Genomic DNA, 22,876 nt, shown 5'->3' with positions numbered 1-22,876 from the left:
AGAACTGCAACGATCTCCAACACAATGCAAACTTCAGGTTGAAAAAGTCAACTATTACCCTACGCCTTCACTGCCTGAAACGTACCAAAGGCAGTATTAAAGCAGTAAGACCATTTTTCTACTGAAGACGCTTTAAAAGGCTAATTTTATTTTTATATATATACATACACACATATAGACATCAAAGAAAAAGGCATGATGACAGCAGTGTTTCACCTACCAACCCAAAGCAGGCTTTTCAAGACACTGCCAAAGCAACACAAAAAACATTTATCACGGAATGACTTGATTACTGAATTTACAGCAGCAAGAAATTTGTGTCCTGTGTTCAGAAATCAATTTCCACCTGTAAAATTACTTCCAAGCCCCACAACCAGCACTGTCACCATAAATAATCACAACGGAATTCTAGTCTGGTCCACACGTAAACTTGCAGTGGAATAATAAGCATATGATGTAGCTAAAATGCTACAACTATACCCATAGCCAATCCTTGAATTAAGAAATAAATGTCTTCTGTTGAAAAGCGATCACTGCTCGTGGTGTTCCCAGTTTAATTTCTAATTAACGAAGGAGACTGCATGGTTGAAAGTTTAAAAAAAAAAATAAAGTAAATCAATACAATGAAAACACTTTCATTTAGGTAACCAACTGCTATTTATAGAAGCTCTGCAGACCACAGACAGAAGCAGGGATGTGTATGACACGCACACAAAAAACAGTCCAGACAATCTGTGCCTGGAAGTCCCTGAAAAGCAACCAGCAAGTGTGAGCCAGTATTCCCACTCTGCAGCTGCGAAGAGGCCTAACAATGGATTTTGAGCTGCCCAACAGTTTTGTGCAAGGGTTTAACTTTTTACCGACGCTCCAGTTGTTGAAGCCCAACTGAGGCACAATGGCAATAACATATAAATTAGCGTGCATCTTTGTATTTCAGGGCATAAACCCTACCTACTGTAAATATTTTGCACACCAGTGTAACTACATCATTCCAAACAAGGTGGTGTTATGCTGCCAAATGGGATATGGCACACGCAAAGACTCCTATGGAAAACACGTGGCAAAAATTTTTAGATAAGTATCTCTTTTTCTATTAACTCAAGATTTAAATTAACTGGGAGTTTAATGGATAAAGAAGCAGTTCAAATAGAGTTTCATCGTATGTGTCTATTATCCATTAGACCTGTCAAGCCTCCTGCAGCAAAAGGTGAAGTTATTCTTTCTTAACACTGGCTTTCTGAAATATAATCAGGGTAAATTTCTTGAACCCCGCATCCTCTGACAGAATTGCAGAAATAGCAGGGTAGAGCGTACAGCTAAGGATTCAAAAAATATAAACATATAAATTATTTTAAATCATATAACTTTTGAAACTTCTTTTTTTAAAGCAATATAACAGCCTTTTTTTTCTCCTTAGTCTAAATTGTTAAGAAACTACTCAGGTTATGTTTTCCAGTTTTCCTCTACATTATGAGAATTAGCACACTTCTATACCTCAGAAAGAAAAAGGAGCAAAACCGTCAAAATCGTGTGACATCTGCAGGTAGGGACTGATTTTATAAAACCACAGCCAACATAAAGGCCTGCACCTAAAATTTGTGAATTAGCAGCAACTGCTGCATGCAGCCACGACCCCCATTGGCACCTGAAGTCCAGTGCCAGCCCTGAGCCAGGTATTTCTATCAGAACATCGACACGTGTTTTGGGAGCAAGCTCCAGGCTTCAAGACAAGCGCCTCCTGCCAAGGCCATGTGTGGTTCATGGCCAATATAAAACCCAGCTCCCTGGCATGCATGTTCTGTGGTCTTCGTTACAAGAGCATTATTAAAGCCAAACAGAACAGCCTGGTGTGGTATCACTGATGTGACAGCCCCATGGACAGCCCAGGTGCTGTGCCCAGTCTCAGAGGCACCCAGCACATCTGCAGCCATGCACAGCCCCGCTGGCTCACGCTGGATTTCGGCGTGCAGCTCAGCCAAGACCCAGGCTTTGGACAGCACCTCAAAGCTCTCCTGACTTACCCCAGGGACTCAGGAAAACAGTAACTGACAGCTCTCTGCTTCTGCAGGCAGTGTGACGATTGTTTACCGCGCCTGTCCTCAAATACGACCATGCACTTTTGCATGAATTGACAAATTTCACAACAGTGTTTGACCAGCTATCTTTTCACATTTTTGGCTCAACTTGACGAGGTGAGAGAATAATCTAAGAGCTCGTAATATGTTTGCACTCAAGTTTGGTCTTCGTTATTTCCCCCTTTCAGTTGCAATAAACATTTCTCACAGAAGCACACTACTTCACACCTAATATGGTGCTATTCTTTCTCCATTCTTTTTCTTCCTCTTTCCTCATATAGTTTCCTGGTTTTTGTTCCCCCTTTAAGATGCACATTGTACCTGCAACATAATACATCTGAAAATAATAATCCCTCTTCTGTCTTCCCCCCTTGAGAGATGATTTTTAAATAAGGTTCAACTTGTTTCTTTTCTTAGTAAATCAGTTACTTTGATATGCAAAAGGAGAAAAAACAGAAGGCTGATGGGGTTTGTTTTGGTTTGTTTTTTTTATACAACAAGGCTCCATCTTTTAAACCACATTCAAATTAAATGCTCAAATGTTAAGCAATCCTCTCTTCCCAGCTCATACTAAGGTTTGTTTCCTTATTCTTTGACTGAGTCGGAGACCAACAGCTACCCCAGCAGCTTCTAGGAGAACTTTACAGTAACACCAACTGGATAAAAGAAGACCCACTACACATCACCATGCCGTGTAAGAGTCTAAGAGCATTAAACTCCTCGCCAGCTCTTTCAGATGGTGAAGCCTAAGGCTGATGCTGTGAAAGCAAAGGAAGTTCAGGCACAGGCAAGGAGTGCAGCTGATGGTGTGTACACGGGGAAGCACGAGCAGAGAACTGTGGAAGGGAAGGAAGCTTCTGGCATTCACAGATGCTACAGGGGAAGAAATTCTGATGGGAGGACGAGGCACCAAATTTAAAAGGCACAGCACAGCCCCTCGCTTAAAAATCACTCCTGCAAGAACAATGAGCACAGCTTTACTCTCTGCTCTCCTTACCTCAAAATAGCACACTCAATTAGTGCTTCTTCCTAAGTTCAAACCTGATGACTTCTCAATATGCCTACTGAGGGAAAAAGAAAACAAAAAAAAAAACAGAAAACCACACGTGGACTATTCTTTTTTTTTTTTTTTTGCACAGACCTAACTTCTATTTTCTTTCTCCTGTAAAATAAAGGAACCATGAAAGAGAGAGGATCAAAGACAACTCAGGCGGTTTCTGTGTAAACCACTGTATAAAGCGCTACCAGGCTCACTTTAAACCATGCTTGTAATGTCCTAGATCCTTCATTCCCAGATCTCGTTACAAGGAGCAGCAGAAATTTATGACACCACGCCAATTTTAGAGATAAAATTGAGACCCAGTTTGTTTAGTTTCTGACATACAATAAAACAGAATATGAAAGTAAACTTCCAGAACTGACATCAACAATCTGGCCATCTAGATCTGAGTTGTTCCTCTTTGTCATTCAGACTCGCGTCTAAGTTCCAGTTTACAAACACAGAGAAAATTCTCTAACATAGCATGGCTTCTCCAAAGAATTTTACTCCTCTCTAGAGACCTGTGTTTTCTAAAACAAAGGTGGAGGAAAATGTTGGAACACAAATCCTGGGAAAAGTCGTTTTTACTGGGAAAAAAAAAATCATTTGGGCTTTGCCATTCATAAATGTGACTTAAAGAATGGGTTTTCATAAAAGACAAGGTTGTGGCCAGAAAGACATTTCAGAAAAGACACTGAAAAATAAAGGAGATGGACAAAAGCTGAAGCAGGCTGCTCAGGGGAGGGATGATGAGCCTTCTCTAGGCTGCACGAGCTCTCTCCCCGCTCACAGACACGTACACTACAACCACACTGCACTAGGTAATTCCCAGCCTTTGACTTCCCCGTCATCCACAGCAGACTTCTTACAGCACACTGTACCCAGCCTGTTTCCTATGATCTCTCCACAAATAATGCCGTCAGATGAGGTTTACCCTCCAAAGTCTAGCTGACTAGCCATTATCAGCTCATATTTCTCCAGATGTTTTGTGATCTCATCCTTTCTTAATGTCTCTAGCATCTTGCCTACCACCAAGGTCAGATTTATTGGTTGACAATTTCCTGGTTCCTCCCCAGTCCCCTTTTCCCAGAACAGGGCTAGCAAAATGAAAGCAACTGAGAACTAGCATTGCAAAACCATAGACCCTTGTGTTGAAAAAGAGACACACAAGAAAAACCACAAACTGACACAGCTTATCTTTTGTTTTCAATAAGAGCAGCAAAAGATTTCCCTACGCACCCGAACCTTCAGCTCTGGAAGTAACATCAGCTTCTTTCCCGTTACAAACTCCCCCCCTTCGTTCCTCTTTCAGCCCTTGCCTTGTTTCTTACCTTTCCTTTTACCCTCAGTTTTTCCTCTGAAGCCTCTCTGGCTGGCATCTTCTGAGTTCAGATGTGTTTTAGGATCCTTTGTAGCAAATGCCACAGCCACTCCTTTGAAATACCGCGAAAGCCAGCCGGTGCTTGAGCTAAGCTGAACCTCCAAGGTTCTGGTTACACGGGTCATCAACAAAGTGCACTGCTACGGCCCACAGACGGACAAAAGCCAAGGTAAAAAACACAAGAAAAACACCCCAAAATAAAACAAACACACACATACATATAAAAAGAGGTAGGGAACATGGTGAGAACAGAAAAGAGAGCATAAAGAAGAGGTGAAGGACAACAGCAACACAGGAGACCCCAAAAAAAAGTTAATTTCTGGTCACACACCTTGAGATCCCTTTTGATTCATACTAAAAAGATACTAAAAGTACGAACCTGTGCTTGAAATAACAAAACTGAAGTTCTCAGTCTGTGCTAATCTGCTAGAGAAAGTTAAAAGAGCACCAATCAGTCTCTTGGTCAGTATTTTATATAAAATACATTTGTTTTGTGCAATGAAGCTGCAGGAAGACAAGGCACCAAGGACCAGTGGTTATTCGAACATCTGTGTCACTCCATGTCATTACAGAAATAATTCTTTAACAACTTTAGTACTATTTCCAGCAATGGAGTAAGTACTTTTTGTACAATTTCTCATTTAAGGACTTCTAGGAATTTTGATCAGCTTGGCAGCCAAACTCCTAACTAGCCAAACAGTTTTATCAGCTTCAAGTCCACGTATATTGACATTTGGAGGGCATGTCCTGGTTTTCATTGTTAAAAGCACTGTGCTATGCTCCTATGCCATTTAAAAACAAGAAAAATTAAAAAGCAGCTCCACATTTGCTGCCAGGTATCAGTGGATGAATACACAGGTTTCTCCTCGGAGTAAGAGCCTCGGAGTGAGAAACTTAGATTTCTATTTCCTTTTTCAAATGTCAGTGTACATTTTTCCCTCCCCCTCCTTCCGTCCCTCCCTCTCTCTCCAAGCCTCCTCTTTCCATCAGAGTTTATGCCCTAATAGGAAAACCGGACATAGGAGGAAAGACAGAGATGACAGAGTATCGAAACGCACAATCCCACTCTTTGTTAGCCTTGCAGAAAGGCTTCAAAAAAAACAAAAAAAACAGGATGAAGACTGAAGACAATAGAAGGACTTTTATAAGCAGGGAGCAGAGCAGAAAGATGCAAGAAATCCAGTGAGATCTTTAAAAATGAAACGGCAAAGTAAATAAAATACACTCGGGCATTTCTCTTTCATTTAAAAAGCTCCACAACACACGATCAGAAGTACGGATCCTCATTACACACATCCAGAAACCCAGAATTGCAACAAGCAATTTGGGCAGATAACTTTCCTCCTTCCTCCCTTGTCTGCAATCCCAACTCCAGCACCTCTGGCACTACTCATTTCTCCCGTACTTCCCCACTACGCAATCCTCCGACACAACACCACTGGGGACTACGTGTGCCGAACGCACACACACACTGCACCACCCCAAATCCGAGTTTCTTCCCTCCACGTTCTCCATGCGTGTGTTTGAACACTCAGCTACGCAGCCAGGCAGAAGTGGTTAGGATTTTAACTACCATTTTTGTCTTGCAAGAGTCCCTCGCCTCACTGCGACTGGAGTAACAGCACCAAGCACTGCCAAGTGGGAAAAGAAAAAAAAAAAAGTTCATTCATGAATTCTTATATTTCTGCCCGGCTGAGGTTAGACAAGTCGTGGAGATGACTCCAGCCTCCGCACAAACAAACATCTGTGCTACTGGAAGTGGGACTTCCTTCATGCGACCGACTTAGAGAACTGCCAAGAGCTCTCAGCCAGGCAGAGATGTTTAATTTCATTTCTCCATTTGTATTTTTAATCCTGGAAACAAAAACAGAAACGTAAAGCAAGCTGACAGAAGAAAACAACTCCAGAATTCTCGAAAGCCCTGCTATTTCCCTGCCAGGCCAAAACACCTGCTCCTGATAATGATGGCTTTATGCTTATATACACCTGCCATCCAGAAGGGCTCCAGAGCACTTTGCAGGCTGCTTTATACATACACAAATCATTAAAACCACCAAAATTAAGCCGCTGCTGGGGCGAGATGAAGCAACTGTTCGACTGCACGCAGCCACGCTGTTCAACCATTCAGAACGTGAACCAAAAGACACCATATCCAAGCGAAGCTACGGGGGAAATTTGGGGTAGAGAGAATGTAATTGCCCAAACTGGATCTTGGCCAGTCGCTACTGAGCGTATTTGCCTGTGGAAAGCCCTAGGATCTTTGAAGACCACAAGCAGTCCAACCTTCAGTTTTATGAATGACCCCAAAGACAACCAATCTACGTTTCCTATATCAAAAATCCTCCTTGAGAAGTCCCTCCCTGCAATAATTACTGTTTATGCCCTAACTTCAGAAGCTCGCAGTATCTGACATCAGTTTTGGAAACATCCTGTGGTTGTAGCGCTTGATCTTGCAGAGCTAGCAAACTGATAGGGTCTGACAATAAATGTCGATGATGAAAAACAAAAATTCATTTACCAAACACACACACACGGTGGATCGGTTCCTCCTCCACACTCCCACAAGCCTAAAGAACTGAATTTCTCAACAGAACACAAAGCAGAACAACTGAGAGTAACGGAGCTGGCGCGCAGAGCACGCTGAGGAGATACAGCGCTGCTTTCTAAAGCCCTCCTCACATGGACAATACAAAATCAACAGTTGCAAAATCAATCAAGTGGAATTAAGTAGGTGTCACTGCACATACCATGAAGGGTAAAAGGCATCAGTAAAAGGCACTTTTTAACTTTAAGCAGGTTAAAAAGTGATCAGGAGATCTGGCAACCAAAAAACACCGAGGTATGTTTAACAGTTGAGGCACAAATTTGCAATCTCAAATATATGCAGAACATGCAGAGTAACGTTTTGGAAATGGAAACGTGTTCAGCAGATAATCTCATCATACTGCTATCAGCAAACCATCAGAGATAATAATCTGTTTCTGTAAGGTAATTTAAAATAGAAAAAAAAATAGATCAAAAGATCAGGGCATCTTTTACTAAGACCTCCTCCACAGGTCTCTTTACTTGACAGTAGCTTTATTGTAATCCTAGAAACAAAGAAAAATAAGTCCTCAAGAGCAAACACAAACAAGTTTGAAATATGCCTGTCTTAAAGTTCCAGACGCATCTGCCTCTGAATCCTCCTATGTGGTTTTACACTTCCATTTTCATACTTTCTAAAATGTTTCTCCCTCAAATTTTAGTACAGTGTTCCTCAACATATCTATTTAGAAAGTTAGAGATAAGCATAGAAATAATTGTAAGAAAGGAAGATTAAAAAACCCAGTCTGAAAACATCATTTAAAACTAAAAATATATCGCTTACTTAAAGACTTTCTAGATTCATAAACGGGAAAGGAAACATGGTTCTGTGTTTCCTTCACCTGTTTTATCCAAACACAGCAATCCACAAGTATGTTATCAGAATGAAGTAGCCTGGGTACACCAGGATTATCCAGGGAGTAATTTAAAATAATCAGTGGATTGGAGCATTCCTACCCTTGCTTCAAAGTAAAACAGACCAGAACAACAACAACAATAAAACAACAAACTTTATCAAAGCATTTTTACATCAGGCATCAGATAATTTGCTCAACTAAGCTGTATATGCAGCTGTTAAATATGTGTATTTCCAGTCTTTTAAAACATGGATTATAAACTTTATTGCTGCAGATGAGCCATCAGCCTTTATCAAGGTTATGATAATGTATTTCCATTTCTTCCAAAAACAATTGCACTATACCTTTGCACCTTCAGGCATGTTGTTGCAAACCCTCTAGAAAAATCCTGAGTCTGCAGAACTATGCAAGCTTCCCTACTGCTGGAGCACACAGATTTTGCTTTTGGTCCAAAAAAATGACGATATTACGGAAAGTACCTAACACTGGTCTCTCCTTTCCAAGAAACGATAGTAAAAGACGCAGAAACAGGTAAGCCAAGAGCCTTGGAGGAGCAGCATCACAGTACTTGAAAACAAAAAAACTCTCCCATATCCACTCCCCATAAAAATAAGCATATAAATGTTTAAGGATGCAAAAAGCTTAACTGTACACGTGACTATGTTTCTCAGTTTCACCGCTCAGTTGAGAAGACTTCTGATAAAAATAAAATTTCATCAGTGGTAAAACAGGAACGCACTGAGCGCACAAACTCAAGGCTATTCCGTGTGTCCAGGACACCGGCACCGAGTGGTTCAGACACAACCCAAACACCACGTTCTCCAGCAGGTCTCTGCAAGAGAACATCACTGCTTGCAAAATCCAGGCACATCATCACCGTTCAAATGAAGACTCACCTCAAGACAACACTACCTTCTAACGGCATATGAAGACGAACAGAAAAGCTACAGCCCTTCATTTGAAACAAAGAATTTGCCACAGTTGAACCTTTAACACTCTACATATTGTGTCTTTTAGTTGCTATCTTCATAATCATTTTAAAACCGAAGAGCTGGTGCAGTTTTCGGCAAACTCACACGTGCACAACCCCAAAGAAATCCCCTTACAACGTGTGCTTTCTCAGCTTGACAAAGTCACACGCGCTCCTTAGATGCAATTTCCCGTTAGGGTGGACAGGAGAACAAGAATTGACAATTTCGAGATACCCTGTTAAGGGGCACATTACTGCATGGCCCAACACCCAGTCATCCTGGAAAGAAAGGACACTTACCTCGTTTGTGAAGCCACCCTTCCTTCACTATTGCTACTTCATTCATAATGGCAGGAATGTCTCTCGGAAGATCAGCTTATGCCAAAAGATCACTGTTGAAATTTCTGAGCTTCAGCAGAAGTGTCCACAAAGGGGCTCTTGTTGGGTTTGCCGTTTTCCTCCTTCTCAGCTACTTCTAAAAGGATCAAAAGAAGAGTCCACCGTCATTTGAAGTACATCACATGGCAAATCAGGGATACAACAGGGAGTAGCTTTCATCGCTCGTTTGTTTTTATTATTTTAATTACTAATCCTAAATGAGGGCTTTGCTCTTCACCAGGATTTTGCTGTCTCCGCGGGTGGAGGTGCTGGAACGAGTGCCTGCTAGAGCCCTGCTTCTCCACACTGTCTAGAGCAGAGGCGGCTGCAAGACTTTGCCCAGAAGACATCTCCCAGCTCTCCAACAACACCAAGCTCCCCATAACAATCAAAATTCTGAGATTTAGCAAAGCCTTGTTGTATTTCCTGGCAAGAAGACTTCCAGAACTTCTTCTGGAAGGTTTCCTTACAGCCTGCTGTACACCAGTCTATCAACACAGTGAATCTTAGAGATAAAGCCCAGAGAGTAAAAATTTGCTTTCTTCCCCGCATAATTTCGCTTCGCATTTTCCTACCTTGTGTCATCCTGTTCTCCCACTCAAATCTCCATGACTTTCCCCCAAATCCTCTTCTCTATCTTTGATATTTACAACTCCTACCTCTCTTAGACATGTACAAAGAACTTCAGATAAGCTCACGTACCTTTCTGCTCCCCTAATTCAGCCCTTATAAGCACCTTGATCAATTTTATCACCCTTCTCTGAACTCGCTGCAGTTTGCTGCTGTCTTTCCTGCAATGTAATACACCTAAGCACAACTCAGGATTTTTACCACTCCACTTTATGAGATGAAGTCCCTACCTAAATAGCTCAAAATTGCTGCATCTTGTTGAAAACACATCTATCTCACGGCCGGCTACCACAGAAATGTTCTTCACATCTCCCTCCCTCACTGAAAGCAATCTCTTCCCAGATGCACCAGCTTTTATTATTTTTCTAAATTGAATCTGATTATTTTCCTGCTTGCAGTACAAATGTTCTCTGTTTGTTTTCCTTTAACGACTTCTGTGCTCTCGGAAGCGTCCGTACCTCCATCCAGCTCGGTATTAGTTAAGCAATCAGAAGTGTAATTGGTGACACGTTCTCAGCAGTAATTAAGGAGTATAATACAGCAGCACCTAGCAGCATTTGGAACATGCCACCAAAGACCTGGCTGTTACCGGCATCTCTCTCTAAATTTGGAGACCTCCCATCCCCACCTAACAAATACGTACCAGCTCTGCTTGCACTTGGCAGCTGTGTGTCAATTACTGGTGAGCACGCAGGTGATATCCATCAGAAACTAGATTAAAAAGCAACTAATTCCACATAACTCACTAAGACACAGCCCTGGGTGGAAGAAGCAGGTGGTCAAAACGAGTCCAGCCCAGAACCCAAACGCCAGCAGGGACAGAGGGGCTGTGCCTTTCGTTGCCAGAGCAATAAAACTCTCTGCAAAGCAGGGGAATCGGATCTGAACCATCACTGCAAACTGTAATTCACTGGGAGGAGATGCAAGAGAACCAATATTTTGCCTGTGAACTTTCACTGTTTGTCCCCAGTCCTCAGCTCTTCCAGTAACATTTTATTTTCTGGGGAAATAATAAAAAAGATGATTTTTTTTTTCCAAGTTATGGATCTGCCATGTCTTTCTGCTTGTAATTAGCACTCTGAGAAACAGATAAGACGTTTGCCCGAGGGAGGGAAAACACACAAAAAAATGACACTGGGACAAGAGACTTGTAAGAATCCCTCAATTTCCCAAATAAATATGCAAGGACCATATGCTGCAGCATAGAGACCAGCAACCCACTGCTACCAGTTGCCCACAACAAATTCCTTCGGATCCAGAGCAATTAAGACACAACTTGATGAACATGGCAGGCTTTCACCCTCCTATCAAAAACACACGCATAACAGTCACGCTAGCTAGACTGATCTGATGTCAACAGGAGATGAGACCTCACTTCAGGGCTTTACAGAAGCACGGAGCAATTTGCAAAGCGTTGAGCAAAACCCCCAAGATTATCACAGCTTAGGTATGGAAATGCAACACCAAGGTGTGAAAGTTAACGCATCGAACGTGGCCCATAACAGAAAACAGGGATGGCGTAACCTGCCTCTGCACCTTCAGTTCACCAACTCAACTGCATAAGCCGACAACATCCTTCTCAAGAACCGTGCTTTACCAAAGCTATGAGCCAAACTAGTCTGTAGAAAGCACAATCCTATTATTTAAACCAGAAAAAGGTGTGAGGGCACAGAATCAGGAACCTCCACCTAATTTATTCCAGGTTTGTCTGGGTTAACACTTGCCAAGGTTACCACCGCCTGGCAACCTCCTGCTCCTCACCACCTAATTCCTCACCTCAAACTGAATCAGAGTGACTACGCAGCCCAAAAAAGCAGATCAGCAAAGAAACCCAGAGTTCGGAGGAACTACTTGTTCTGGTTTCTGCGACGTCCAAAAGGTTTGGGCTGCCCTCTGCCTACAGTTCCTACACAAGGAGCATCCATCCCCCAATTGCTACCGTAGCCCTGCTCTCAGGGATGTGTCTACCTGCATATCTCCTTCGAAGGGAAAGAGGCGAACAGGATAGAGGATATTACAAAGGAGCCACGCACAGAACATCAGGTAGCATGGCACCATAAAGGGGGAAAAAAAAACAACATTGAACATCCCCTACCGCCAACCTGCAGCATGGGCTCCACCTCAATCCTTCAGTGCATTGGATTTATAAGGGGAAAATATAGCTTTTCTTCAGCATGAAGAGCTGGGAATCCCTTCTCACCGTGCAATAAGATGCCTGTAGATGCAGCTCCAACAGCGGTAAACCCACTCTACCTGGTATGCTTCAAAACACACGTCCAAGTTGGCCTTAATATACGTATTTAAATAAAAGACTATCAAAAAGAGTGGTAGCAAGTAATAGAGTAATTTCTTGGAAGAGAGGAGAGGAGCAAGTTAACTACAGGTCAGTGTATTTCTGAAGATGTGTAAACCAGAGAAAGTTCCATTTGCATAAAGTCCTTAGAGGAATAAAAAAAAAAAGAAGTGATTACAGACCTCATTTATGGCCATCTAGGAATGGTTCCCAGTGAGCAGAGGGCATCTGAGGTAAGTATGACCTGGCTGCTCCAGCCTGTGTCTGCACATGACTGAATACTGTCAAAAGCTAAACAACTCCGTCTTTTAGCGCTGGGTTTGCTTATTTTCAACGTGCATTTCTGTAATACCTTTTTCGATTCCAAAATATTTCTCACACGGGTGAAGCGCAGTAAATCACGAATAGCGTGACATCAACATCGTACCACAGCGTGTGCTGCTTTTCTGCGTGCATTAATTCCTTAAAGGCTATTAACTTCTTCACAAATAGTGAGATAACTCACTTCCCTGTGCATTGCAGCAGTGAAACCTGCTTTAAGGAGTCAGTCAAACAAACAGAAGGTGGAGCTGAACCGTCTTTTTCCGTATTTGGGAGAGTTCCTTCTTTTTTGGCTCTTCGACTCATGTTTGCGTCCTTCTGCCTCCAAACCCCTCTGAGATGAATCTGTCCTCCTCGCCCTCCTTCCAAGGTGAAATTTTATATTCCTTTCTATTCAAACTCTAAGGGAGAGCAGGAAGAAAATGAATTCTTCCATAACGCTGAAGCTTAAGGGATGCAGGAGCATCTCTGGTAATTAGTTCATCTTGGTGAAGGAGAGACAGCCTCACTGGAAGGAGGACCAGATCCAACCAGATCCTGCCCGGATCAGCTAGCAAGCTGGCTGTGCCCATCAGCCCGTATCAGGACCACAGCAGGATGGCTCAAAGAAGGATCCAGCTGCCTGTTTGCCTACCTCAGCCACAGGACACAGTCACAAGAATAGACAGGACATGTAAGAACTGCAGGGGAGCAGAGACGTGTGTGTTTGGGCCCACGACATGAGACAGCAGAGTAACCTGCGCTCTTTCACATCTCATTTTGAGCTCACGGCCAACTGCATCTAAACTGCATAGGCACACAACGAAGTTGGGCTCCAGCCAACATTTTAAGTAGAGCGTGCAGAGAGGTATCCCCACCAGGCTTTGACCGGTGAAGTACATCTCCTGCATTATGCAAATCCTACCTTCGGTGTTTCGCAGGAGCAGCGCTGCTTCCAGCGCACCCGGGGCCCTCTGAACTCACAGCAGCTTCGCACCGTGACCCAGTTACCAAATCTGGGCAGGCAGCTTTCAAGAAAGCCCAGGACCACGCAGTTCCAGCATCTTAGCTTACTTTACAAAAATGCACTGAAGGCCTTGAGTTAGGCGTGGTCACCAATGTTTGCTCCTAGCCCATCTCAGAACACGACCGCATCGAGACAGGTATTTCGTGACTGCCTGTGCTGCTTATCAAGGCTTGGAAACGCTCCTCTGATTCTAAGAACCATAGAAAAAATGGTAACTGGGGGAGAAAATAAAAATCTCTAAAGCCACTTCCACTTTTCTTTCAGTCTGTCAGCGTAATCTAGGCGCACAAAGCTGTAATTTGTCTTTACTAATCAATAGGCAGGAGGTTAATTTTGTTCAGGTGAGGGGCCGGAGTTACGACACTCGGCTGCCCAAGCTGCAACCACAACTACGGTTTGATAGGACAAACGGAGCTGCATATTTCAAAACCGAGCGATGGCAGAAAAGAAACCTCTTCATGCTCTCTCTGTCAAAGACACTGGCTAGACAAAATCCTCTTTATGTTCCAAAGCAAGAACAAGTCCTTTTACAGTTTACACTCGTATAATTTAAGAACTGTGCTGCTCAGAACTTCTGCACCAACTTAAGATGCATTTCATCAAATTCCATTTTAAAGCCTTTATAACAGAAGTTTTGTTCCTCCTCCCCCAAACAAACCAAGACAGTCTCGAACCTATCTGAACCCTAAATGTAATCACTCAGGGGTCGTTTTTATAAGCCAGCAAACCCCAGGGCTGGAGCTACAGGTTACTTGCGGCCACTGGATCAATTCTTCCATTTGATTTATCACTGCTGGGCACCAAAACCAGCTCTATAAATGTCATACACGATGAAAACCCTCCTATTTAAAAAATCAAAGGTAGTTCCACAGCGTCTTTAAATCTATTAACTCAGACAAATGTTGTGGCTGTCATCAGGAAATTAGCTACTACAAAAAAGTAATTACTAGTCATGCAGTATGTCAAATTTATTTACCTGTAAACAAATATTCTCCTGAATTAAGCGTTAGTAACTCCCCTTTATAACTGTATTTTGAAACGTACAGCCCTCCCCTGGCACAAACAAAACAAATAAATAAAACAAACAAGAGCAAATCACAGACTTGCTTCTTATCTGCTTGGGATGGTAGAAAAACAAAGCAGAAGGAAAAATAGTTAAATATTTTCCCAAGGCTATAAGGGGCTGGGGGGGGGACCCCGATAAGGTGCAATCTGCACTAGCATCAGTACCACACTGTAAAATATATAAGGAGTCCCAGCATGCTCACGTACTCTATTAGAATTGTGTGTTCTGCACAGAAAGAGAAGTAAAAGTCCTAGAAGTCTCCAGGAACATCTCAGCAATGGCAGAATTTCACCTTTGGGGGGGAAAGAGGGTACAGGATGGGGCAAGGGGGCACCTGTACACAGCACCCTACGGGTCTGCAGGTAAAAAAAAAGGGGGGGAAAATCAGCTCCAGAAGGGCTGCCCGAGGAGCTGCAGCCACGGGTTGGGGAGGGGATCGCCCCCCCCAAAATGTGCAACCCCTCGGTGGGCTGCCACCACAGATAAGGGCAGCAAACGGGGGCGGGGGGAGCCGGAGGGGAAGGGGGCGGAGGAGCTCTCGGCTACTTCATCCGCCAGACTTTCCGAAATAACCCGTGCCCCCCTCATTTCCCCTCTCCCCCCCCCAAACCCCGATTTCCCCTCAGGGATGCTCGGGCAGGTCCCGACCCCCTTAGGATAGAGGGGGTGGAGGGGAGCCGGGGGGGGGAGCCCCCCACACTTCCACCCTCCACCCCCTAGGGGAAGCCAGCAGCTTCCTGCTCTCCCCGAGCCCCCCCCCCCAAGCCGGCTCCACCTTCCCTAGCCGGGCCGCAGCCCCCTAAAACCACCCCAAAAATAAAAAAAACCCTCACACACACCCCCACACACACCCCCACCACCCCAAGCTCGGCGGCCCCGGGACTGGGCTGGGCGGCGGAGGGGCGGCGGCAGCTCCCAGCCCGCCCCCGCGGCCTAGGGCGGGGGAACCGGGGGACAACGGGGGGAGCCCCCCGAGCCTCAGCCCGGCCCCCACGACCCCTGCCCGGCCCCACACGGCTCGGCTCGGCTCGGCCGAGCAGGCCCCGGCGCTTCCTTCCCTCCCCACCACCTCCTCCCCAAGCCCTTCCCAGCCCGGGGGAGCGGGGCACTTACATGGCTGCAGCCCGGGGAGGAGGTGATGGGAGGGCGGCGGCCGGGGGAGAGGGGAAGGGAAAAGGGGGGGGGAGGGAAAAAAGGAGGGGGGCAGCCGGCCGGGTGCCGAGCTCCAAAGGCCTAACCGGGCTCACGGCAGCCGCCGCCTCCTCCTCCTCACCATCCCCGGGCGGCGGGGCGGCGGCTCCTCCTCCTCCTCCTCCTCCTCCCCCCTTCTCGCAGGCCCACGGGGCTCGCACAGCCGCTCCGGCTGCCTGCCGGCCTCCCTGCCCGCCTGCCTCCCCCGCCGCTCCGCCTCCGGCCGGGAGGAGCAGCCCTGCCTTTCGCCTGCCCCCCCCTCCCCACACACACACACCACACACACCTCAAGGAGCCGCGCTGCAGCCTTCTTCCCCCCTCTCTTCCCACCCCCTTTTCCCCGTTCAGCCCAGCGGGAACAGCCCCGCGGCCCGGGCTGCCCGAAATGCTGATAATTAGCCCCAAAATGCTAAGGCCCGGCGGCCTCGTGGCACCTCGGCCTGTGTGCCACACCGCGGGGGTCGGACATGGATCCCCTCAGGGTCCCCTCCAAGCTCAGCGGTTCTGTGGCACCTCAGAGCCAGGGTGACTTTGTGAGGCTTCCCCAAAGCCATGCAGTGCAAATCCACGCACACACAACGCTCACAGGATTTCCCTGCACCTATTGAATTCTGATCGATTCAATAATTAAATAAATCTCGGTACTTTTCAATATTTCCATGCCCCTTTCCACAGCAGGTGGGTTGTGAGGCGCAGAAAGGCCAAGCAACTAGCAGCCAGGGCCACAAATACAGCTGCTGCCTCTCCCTAGGCCGCCCTGCTCTCAGCAGCAACACCCCAAAATGCCCCAAAATGCCCCAAATCGCTGGAGTGACTCGAACTATTGCTTGCGGCAGGGCAGTATTTTGTAAGGCTTTAAGAGCCGCTCTGCTCTGAGAGAAAAAAACAACATTGCAGAAATGGCTTTGACAGATTTATTATTTCTCTGTGCTTCCAGTATCAAAATTTGCCCTGTTTACTCATTAAGGGATTTTGTTTATTTTCTAATTGACGGTGCCATAAACTCTTAACTGGGCTGTAAGGATGATTTGATTTGTTCGGGAATGTACGATCACTGATGATCGCGTTTCTGTAATTGGAAGCTAGTTAGAATTTAGAAAATGGCACATCTTCCCACAGCGTTGCTCTGTTAACAAAATAAAGGTGCATAAAATGTGTTTACAGCAGTAAAGCTGGGGAATACGACTCTGCATTTACACTGGCAGCAAATCTATTTGATATAATAAGAGGCTTTCCCACTGTGTCATTTGAATGATTATGGGTGTTTACTGAAATTCACATTTTAATTTTTTCTTCTTCCATTTTGATCAACTAGGGGGTCTGTCCGATCTATCATATCCGCCACTAATTTTCTGAGTGCCAAATGGATCGCTGGATTTTGCGTTCGTCAGTGCCCTAGAGGAGCCAGTGACAAGGAGGAGGAGGAAAGGGTTCGCTCTTCTTCAGGATGGAAGGAGAAAGAATGAGACTTCCTTACCCGCCAGCAAACAGACCATTTCCTCCTGCCAGAACTGCTTCACCAGTACGGTATTTTCTGTAGCTCTCCTTTAGGGTTAGTAAGACATGTTTCAGCACAGTTTAAAAAATGTAACATTCAGGTAACTTAACAGAAAAAGCAGGCCCCCCAGTACAGGCCTAATTGCCTAGTGTAGGGTCAGATCCACATCTACCATTAGTGCAAAGATTTGTAATGATGCGAGGGCAGAATGAAATGGCTGCGAGAACTGCCCACACCCTAATAATATGCGAAGGTAATGGAAGGAAAAATCTGTAATAAACATTCTGGGATTGTGATCACATTTCTATGCAGTAAGCTCAGAATATTAAGTGTAGACTAACATGTAGGTGGGTACCAAAGATATCTTTAAAGGGAAATTATTTGTAAGTGTGCAAAGCTTGCAGTTAAGACAACGTGTACATAACTTAAATGGATTATTTTCTTTTGTTTTTGTTATGAACTAATTTTGAGTCTTCAGCCTGCAATTACATTTAGCAACAGAGTGTAAGTACTGGACTTCAGGGCTGTAAGACACTTTTGTATAGGCAGGGGGATCTCTGGTAACAGATCTGATTGCAGGAGAGCTTTCTTGTCTTCCTGCCAAACCCTGCTCTGATTGATAAGCTCCCAGGCTGCGTGGTGAGCAAGGTCATTAGAACTTCCCCCCTGCAAACGAAGCAGCAGTTTTAAAAATAAGGTCATATGGTAAACATAGATTTCAGTCCTGAAGAGAAGAAAATAAACCTCTGTTGTTTGCTAAAAAGGAAGTGCAATTAAAAAAAAAATTCAGCGTGAACAGATTGTTTAGATTTGCCGACTGTTGATTTACTGTGATGAAAGACAGGCCCAAACTAGAAAGTTTGGATCCTGATCTGGATCCGACATTCCCCAAATCTGAAGGGGAAGTTAGATTCGGAGTCTGGAGTAAGGCTTATCTCTCAAACACAGCAAAGTACAGTGGATAAAAATACCCAGGTAAAGTAGGAAGTGCCCGGTCTGCAGCAAGAGTGACTTTGTATCAACAATGAACAAAAGCAGGCCTTCTTTTCTCTGAGAACAATGAAATCACTCAAGAATTGTTATAAATGCAAACAATGCGAGCTTTATCATTCAGTTATCATCAATGGGATTATAGTCTATAAGCCCTAATTTTGAGGGAAGTCCCTAGATTTCCCTGAGCACTTCCTCAAATTTCACATCTATTTACTCTTGTTTAAATGGTTCAGGATGAGGTGCATCACTGTTCCTTGGTGTTGTATTACCCTAAGATACTGAACACAGGGGTTAGTGGCAAAGAATGGTTGATTCCTAAACCCTGTATCAATACCACAGCAGAAAAACAGGCTCTCCTGTTCCCATCCATTTTTAATGGATATATAGGTAACGTATAATTTGATGTAACTTTTCAAGTTATTTTAAAATGTCTGAATTATGCAGCTTTGGATAAAAAATGTTTTTTACCCAGTCAGGCATAAAAAGAAAGAATAGCATGGGAAGATGAAGTGGAATTATTGAGTTCACCACCAGGAGAACAAGTTCTGTTCTGTAACTGCAAGTAGTAGCAGCACATTTATGGTCCAACAGGGAATTTGTACCTTCCTTTTTAAAAGGTGGGCTGTACTCAAGGGAGAAGACTATATGAGATCCCATTAGGGTTACAATATTTTAGTCTAGGCATTAAAAGTTTTTAAATGAACAACTCAGGTTTGATCTAAGACAAAAATCCATCTTAGTAAGTATGCAAATTGAAAGTGCATTTCGCAGGGCCAACTGTAATAAACGTAAGTGTGCTGCTAAAATTGAACAAATCCAATGTTTGAAGGTGTATTTCTCGACAGCAAAACAATAGCAGGCCATTTAGAAAATAAATAAATAAATAAATACAGTCATATTGAAACATCGTGACTTTGCTTTTTAGAAATTCGTCCTGTCAATACAAGACTTCAGTGTTGGCTACACTGGTAACTCAAAGAGCAGCGATCTTAATTGTGCCTGTTTGCTAGAACATTTTTGCAAGCTCTTCCCGATGACTTGCTAAAACTCCTTGGAGAGGTCAGACAGGAGACCTACGTTTAGTTTCCAGATTCTTTTTCCCAGTCGCCAGCATGCTAAAGCTGGGCAGCGCTGGGGCGTCAGCACGCTTCCTCCAGCTGGAGCAGGAGGAAGGCACACTTCCCAGTCCTGCAAAGAGCTTTTCTGGCTGAGTCATGAATGGTGTTGTTGACAAACTCCAAAGCCAGAGCCTTACAGTCCTCTTCATCAGGAATAATGATAGCTGTAACATAGGGCAGCAAACATGCTGGGGGGGAATTTGGTATATAAACAGGAACTGAATGGTTTGCATATAAAATGCACTAGTTATAGAGCATACAAAAATAGCAAATATATCAGTTGTGTCCCATACACCACCACAGTTGGTTTTGTTGTTGCAGTAGTAACCACAAGTCTCTTTCTGGACCAGGCACCATTAGGCTTTGTAGAGACACATCAAAAGACACAGCCTCTGGTGTTAATGGACTGAAATCTACTTCAAACTGCTGCTTTTCTCCCTTATTAGTAAAATAATATTTTGTGAGTTCTTAGTTCTGGGAAAACACCTGAGAATGCTGAAACTCCAGTAATCTGTGTGAGGAAACATTGCGATCCTAACTATACTCAGGAAGGAAAACCCTGTGACACTGAAATAGTGAAGTTATATGCACATACTGAAAATAGAAACCCAAAGTAAAAGCTGCTAGGTTCCTGTTACGTTCCCATCTCTCACACTCCCACCGCTGATTATGCTCTTTGCTTAAAATTACACAGTTAAGCACAATATGGGCATATCAACTTGAGGGCAGTCTTAGTGGTTGATTATCCCTACAGATCCCAACAAGGAAATGTGGAAGGAGCAGCAGTGCAGCTGGGCGTGGGCACAGCAATAAACCATCAGAGCACTGGTCCTGGCTGTGCTGAGCTCCAAGTGGAAGCCATCTCGGAGTCGATCTTTCTCATAATCTTTACAATTTCCTTCAGATCAAGAGCTTTAATGGAGCTGTTAAAGTTTTAGGCATTATGGTGACACAGGCTTCCTAGGTCCTTTAAAATGTATCTAAGTGAGACATTTATGCAGTGAACTGGCAGGTGCATTTTTGTATTATTATTATTTGTATAGTAATGCTAGAAGAGAAGGGATTGCTTTTAATTTCTTCAGCATAATTTTAATGGTATCTGCTTGCACAGAAAAACCTGCTACAGTTTGAATCACCTCATCAAAATTTTATAGTTTGGAAACTTTTAAGGGCAGAAATGGCCATTCCAGTATCATTCTGGGCTGACCTCCCAGCTCCTGCAGCCATAAAATTGCACTTAGTGATGTCTCCATCTGTATTCACACCTCGTGGGTAAAAGAGATGACACTACCATGAACCAAATAAAATCAGAGAAAGAGAGGAAAGGTAAATTCCTATCTTTGGAGCTCTCTTTACTCCAGAGCCATGCTGTGTCTTTGTTTCTGCAGTCAGACACCAGCTGAAAGACAATGGGCTTGTGGAGCAACAACAGGGAGAGGAATTTCTGCTTTATTTATTATACAAGAATCTGTCCTGTGAAAGCAAAGGAAAGCCCCGGTAACACGATACCATGTGGGACAGTGTTGTGTTGGCTGCTTTTGTAGGTGTCCAGTAAGTGCGGATTCTGCTCAGAGCATTTTTGGGTGGGTTGGTTTGTTTTCTTTTTCAGTTTAAGCTTCTCTCCCCTCTAGTTCTTTGGTGTCTAACCAGGTTTGACCTCATACTGCTGCTTGTCCTCAACGTGATTACTGAGGTATTTCCTTCTGCCTGACTTCTTACTGTCACAAAACTCTTGAAAGCTTTTGCTGACCTTTGGCTCCATCTTTGCTGTTTTTGTTAGCCGTGCCTACATTTAGGTTTGTGGCTGTAGCATACTGTGGCCAGAGCGAGTTAGTCTATCCTGCTTTTAGGGGCAGGGCTTCTTTCCAAGCCCAAACCCTCTTCCTCTCCCCCCGGCCTGAAGCTTCCTGTGGGTAACGAGGCGAGACGGCTGGGTCTGCGTGAGCAGTGGTGGCCCTGGAGTTGCCTTCCAGAGCGACCCGGCTGGTGTGGAGGACCCTGTGTCTACACAGATGGTGTGTTGGCAAAGGGCGATGCTTCAGATGAGTTGTAATTGGGTCCCGTGGACTGAATGCCTGGCTGTGGTTGGAGTTCACACGAACTGGAGGACATCTCTGCTGTGGATTAGCTGGAGGGGAGCCCAGCTCATGCGCTCCAAGACCGGCCCACGACATGAACTGAAGCACAATCAATTGCCATGATCTGGAGAATCGCTTTCAAAGTGCGTTCTTGATCCAGCCTAAAATGCTAATGTAGACCCAGCCATTGCAAAGTCTGCTGCTGCATGAACTGAAACTGTCTAGAAATCTAAGAAGGTATCGGGAATGAGAATCAGACACATGCACAAACACCGCCAAATTCAGGCTGAAAACAACCCACTGCTATAAAAAGTTATCCATTTGGCTGTTCCTCACCTCTTGCCATGCTCAGTCCCTAACAACAGTTTTCTCGGTCCCTGAGTCTGCAGGTACTGCCTCGCTGCTCTCCTTCCCATCCCAACCTCAACAGGACAGCTCACACGTTAAACTGGATCCCCCAGGAGCCTGTGCAAAGCAAAACCATCCCTTCGGGGCTGTGTGGGACAGGCTGTCCGTGTGTCCATGCGCAGTGCCTCGCACGGCCGCTGCAGGAGCTTCTCGGTGCCCCTGTGGCATGCGTGCTCCATCTTAAAACCGTAAAGGCAACTGCGAAAGGAAGCCACCTGTTGACCTGTCTTGCAGTCTTTCCTGCCCTCAGGCTCGTCATCTGCATTCGGCTGGAGAACCGTGTTGCCAAAGCTCCTCGCCAGGCCGGAGGGAAGCAGGCCCGCTGTGTTTCTGTGCCGCATGCAGCCTGGCTCTCGCACGGCATTCCCGCTGCAGCCCCTGAGCCTGCCAGGACACGCTGGAAGCCGTAGAAAATGATGTCAGTGCATGGGCAGGGCTTCCTCGCCCCCGATAACATCTCGGCAGATGTCCTCCAGACGTACTCTCGGTTCTTCCCAGGATAGCATCGTTATTTCCCATTTACCGTTCCCCCTTCCACCTTTCATGTCAGCAAAGAAGTGACTTTTTGCTAAAGACTGTTCATATGAAAACATGAAAAGGAGCTTTGCTGCAGTTGTTTTATTTTTTTTATTTACTTTTGAACAGGAAAATGTTGCAATTCAGTAAAACACCAGTACTCAGCCACTTAAAAGCACCTAGGGACCAGACTCCTGAACTTTATGATTTTCCTTTGTTCATTCACCCTCTTCCAAAATAAAACAAGCATTAAACAAAGTTTCTACACTGCATACATTATGCAGGCACCCCAGGGATTCTGTTACCTATAATCCAGCAGGTTTTACTCCCACCTACTGCATCTTGTCCGTGTTTTGAAAATCAGATCTACCCCAGGGTACCCTCCTGGATGCGTAGAGTTCCCCTGAAGTCAGTGGGGGTCTGCTTAAGGACATACCTGCAGAGAGTATCTGTTGTTCTATATTTACACGGTACC

The 22,876-nt window shown here is 44.7% G+C and overlaps 1 protein-coding gene across 1 annotated transcript in view; it reads right to left on the bottom strand.

Moving 5' to 3' along the window:
• The window catches only part of AKT1 (AKT serine/threonine kinase 1), a 72,233-nt gene extending 56,237 nt beyond the window's left edge, over positions 1 to 15,996 (bottom strand). Inside the window, exons 1-2 of the mRNA XM_068682608.1 lie at positions 15,713 to 15,996; positions 9,206 to 9,380 (exon numbers count right to left, since the gene is read on the bottom strand). Coding sequence (XP_068538709.1) covers positions 9,206 to 9,251 — 46 coding nt within the window. The 5' untranslated portion in view covers positions 9,252 to 9,380; positions 15,713 to 15,996. The remainder of the gene's footprint in view (positions 1 to 9,205; positions 9,381 to 15,712) is intronic.
• Positions 15,997 to 22,876: the final 6,880 nt, after the last annotated feature.

This window comes from Anas acuta, chromosome 5 (assembly GCF_963932015.1).
Source record: "Anas acuta chromosome 5, bAnaAcu1.1, whole genome shotgun sequence".
Lineage (NCBI taxonomy): Eukaryota > Metazoa > Chordata > Aves > Anseriformes > Anatidae > Anas > Anas acuta.
Note: the sequence above shows the minus strand (reverse complement) of the source record. Positions and strands in the feature narration are given on the sequence as shown.